General features: G+C 66.8%; 1 protein-coding gene across 1 annotated transcript; it reads left to right on the forward strand.

The window, feature by feature from the left end:
• Window positions 1-329: 329 nt before the first annotated feature.
• On the forward strand, window positions 330-3,448 carry LOC103658547 (microfibril associated protein 4). The gene is made up of 6 exons (XM_040630122.1): window positions 330-421; window positions 739-820; window positions 1,083-1,237; window positions 1,710-1,806; window positions 1,884-2,066; window positions 2,378-3,448. The coding sequence occupies exons 1-6, from the start codon at window positions 416-418 to the stop codon at window positions 2,623-2,625; spliced, it is 771 nt and encodes a 256-aa protein (XP_040486056.1). The 5' UTR covers window positions 330-415; the 3' UTR covers window positions 2,626-3,448.
• Window positions 3,449-3,473: the final 25 nt, after the last annotated feature.

Consider the following 3,473-nt stretch of genomic DNA (forward strand, 5'->3'; position numbering starts at 1 on the left):
AGGCTGATGAAACACAGGCTAGGGGAGGAGAAAATAAACAGACATGGGGTGGGGGGTGAAGAAGCAGAGGATGGGCTGGGGGTACCAGGGGTCCACAGGTCCAGGGGGCGGGTGGTAGAGGGGCTCCAGGGAGCAGTGTGACTCAGCAGGGAGTGAACGTCCTTAGTGCTCTGCCCCTGACAGGCCTAATGAGACACAGGTGGTCCCCTGGCCCGGGCCCCACCTCCCCCGGCCCCCCTGACCGTGTAAGCAGATGCTGGTTCAGTGCCGGGGGAGGGGAGAGGGGGGCTCTGCAGCGACAGGGGGCGGGGCCGGGGCGGCTGGCCCGGGGCCCAGCACATAACTCTGGGCGGGTGCAGTCTGGGGCGCAGTCTGGGGCAGCAGACACCCAGCCGCTCTGAGCTGAACTGGCAGCATGAAGGTACCGGGCCTGGGGCTGGGGCTGGGGGGCTCATGGCATCGGGGGCCTGAGCCCACTCCGGGAGGAGGACCCTTACCAGAGAGGGGCCTGTGAAGGCACGGGATCCTCGTGATCCAGTTGAAACTCAGAGGCTATGAGGGCCCCGAGCCTGTCCCAGAGAGTGGGGTTTCTCAGGCGCGGAAAGAGGGGCCGAAGGGCAGAAAAGGAGTTCCCGGCAGGGGGTGGTTTGCAGGAGGGACAAGTGCAGAGCCTCAAGGGGCTCTGGGGCTGGCGGGGGCAGGGGGCTGCGGTGAGGTGACCCTGTTGTCCTGTCCCAGGCCCTCCTGGCCCTGCCGCTGCTGCTGCTGCTTCTCTCCATGCCCCCCTGCGCCCCCCAGGTCTCCGGGATCCGGGGAGATGGTAAGCAGCCTGGCGAGCAGGCCGGGTGAGGAGAGGTGACTCCGAGCCATCATTTCCGGGAGTCGGGCCTCAGGGCTGAGCCCCTGCCAGATGCCATCCCCTCCTCTCTACCATGGGGCAGGTGGAGATCAAGTTCGAGCACCCCCCTGCAGGGAATCTCGTGAATTCCTGGGACCCTGGGGAGGGAGGCAAACCGCAGGGCGCCGAGGGGCCGGTTGTGCCTTGGTGCCCTTGTCCTCACGCCCCCCGCCCCCGCCCCCAGCTCTGGAGAGGGGTTGCCTTCAGCAGCCCCTGGACTGCGATGACATCTACGCCCAGGGCTACCAGGTGGACGGCGTGTACCTCATCTATCCCTCGGGCCCCAGCGTGCCCGTGCCTGTCTTCTGTGACATGACCACCGAGGGCGGGAAGTGGACGGTGAGTGGGCGGAGGGGACGGAGGCCTGGTTCTGGTCCCCGCTGTGCGACCCAGCTTCACCTTGCACTTCAGTTTTTCCACCTCTAAAACGGGGATCACGACACCGACGCTGAATTCTAGGTGCCTGAGGCAGGTTAGTACCTGCACCCCCACAGTAACCCTGGGAGGAAGGTACACTTTACAGGGGAACTGAAACCTGAGAGGTGAAGTAATTCGCCCAAGGTCACGAAGCCCACCCCGGAGGGACTCCCTGCCTGCGGCCGGAACTCCAGAGCCGCTCCCCCCTTAACCTTTGCCTGGCGCCAGGAGCTGCTCACTAAGGGGCCTGGGGCCGGCCCGGGCCTAGCGGGCCTTGTTTTAGGCCCCGGCTCAGTCTTTGAACAAAACCCCGTCCCCATGACAGGGTCCGTGCCTGGGGGAGGTTCCCGCCCCCTGGACTCTTGATCCTCCAGGCCTATCCTCTCTGCTCCAGGTTTTCCAGAAGAGATTCAACGGCTCAGTGAGTTTCTTCCGGGGCTGGAACGACTACAAGCTGGGCTTCGGCCGCGCCGACGGGGAGTACTGGCTGGGTAAGGCGGGGAACGGGGCGTCCCGTGGGCCGCCCCGAGCCCGGGCTCTGCTGACCAGCTGCCCCGCCCCTCCCCAGGGCTGCAGAATCTGCACCTCCTGACGCTGAAGCAGAAGTACGAGCTGCGCGTGGACCTGGAGGACTTCGAGAACAACACGGCGGCCGCCAAGTACGCCGAATTCTCCATCTCGCCCAACGCGGTCAGCGCGGAGGAGGACGGCTACACCCTCTACGTGGCGGGCTTCGAGGACGGCGGGGCAGGTATGCCGGCTGCCGGCCTGACGCGGGGCCGTCGGGCGAGAAGGCAGGGCTGGCACCGCCCGCTGGACCCCTGAGCCCGTCGGGCCGCTCCATCCCCCTCGCGGCCCAGAGGGGCCTTGCTGGCTCCCACCCAGCTCGGGCCGGGGCCCCGGAGAAGCGGCGTCCGCTCACTGGGGCAGCCCCGTGGGGAGCAGCTGCTGGTCTACAGGCGGAGCGCAGCTACCCGCGGCCGGCTCGGGGAGGGCGCCCCATCCCGCCAGCCCCACCGGCTCCCCGCCTCAGCAGCCCCGTCCCTCCTCCCCTCCCGCCAGGCGACTCCCTGTCCTACCACAGCGGCCAGAAGTTCTCCACCTTCGACCGGGACCAGGACCTCTTTGTGCAGAACTGCGCGGCCCTCTCCTCGGGAGCCTTCTGGTTCCGCAGCTGCCACTTCGCCAACCTCAACGGCTTCTACCTGGGCGGCTCCCACCTCTCCTACGCCAACGGCATCAACTGGGCCCAGTGGAAGGGCTTCTACTACTCCCTCAAGCGCACCGAGATGAAAATCCGCCGGGCCTGAGGGGCTGGCCCCCAGCAGGCCCAGGCTTCCCTGGCCGCTCCGGTCTCCACGAGCGCTCCCTCCGCCCCCGCCCCTGCCCGCTGCTCTCTTAGCACCTGCTTCTCACAGGGGGCCTTACGGCTCTGGCCCCACGCATCCCGTCACACCTAGGGCGTCCGTCTGAAAGCCAGGCCTGTTGCCCTCACCTACGGCCACGCGGCCAGCAGCTTTCCCAGGCAGCCTCCGAAAGGCACAGCCGTTCCGGCCTGGACCTGACCGGCTCCGCTAGACTCTTCCTTGGCTCCGCCCTCCCCCTCCAGGCGGAGAGCCGGGAGCCGCCCTCTGAGGCTGTGCGCCTGTGTTCCACCTTAGCCAGCCTCCTTGCTGTGGACTCCGCCGTCTGGAGCCCCCCGAGCGTGCTAGACTGGGGTGGCGCAGTCTGACCCATGCCCACGGCGTGCGCCAGGCCACCCGTGCGCGGCCACCACCGCCACCCCCCAGCACCTCCTCCCCCACCATCCTCAGAGTATCTCCCATCCTTCGCCTCCCTCCCATCAACTCATTTCGCAGTGGTGAGCACCATGGACCCCCAGCCCCACCTCACGGTCCTACTCTGCTGTCCCCTCCCGCCTGTCCCAGGCCCCCAAAGCTCAATGCCAAAACCGTATTTCAGCACAGCTATTGCACGCCATTCTAAACAGTTACAACCAAGGTACGCATAGACATGGGGGTTCCCCCCCCCAGGGCTGAGGTTTGACCATGTGGGGGGGGCACAGGACAACCTCCATGGGGCTGGAAGCAGGTGGGGAGTGAAGAGCTCAATAAACCTCAGGATCGGAATGAACTGGCTTTGGCTGCTGTGCATGCAA

This window comes from Ursus maritimus, unplaced genomic scaffold (genome assembly GCF_017311325.1).
Source record: "Ursus maritimus isolate PB19 unplaced genomic scaffold, ASM1731132v1 scaffold_14, whole genome shotgun sequence".
In the NCBI taxonomy this organism is placed as follows: Eukaryota; Metazoa; Chordata; class Mammalia; order Carnivora; family Ursidae; genus Ursus; species Ursus maritimus.

What these genes read in the sequence shown, in the direction of transcription:
- LOC103658547 (XM_040630122.1), top strand. An exon ending in CTCCGGGATCCGGGGAGATG is followed by an intron (nt 821 to 1,082) that starts GTAAGCAGCCTG and finishes CCCCGCCCCCAG; the next exon opens with CTCTGGAGAGGGGTTGCCTT. An exon ending in CGACGGGGAGTACTGGCTGG is followed by an intron (nt 1,807 to 1,883) that starts GTAAGGCGGGGA and finishes GCCCCTCCCCAG; the next exon opens with GGCTGCAGAATCTGCACCTC.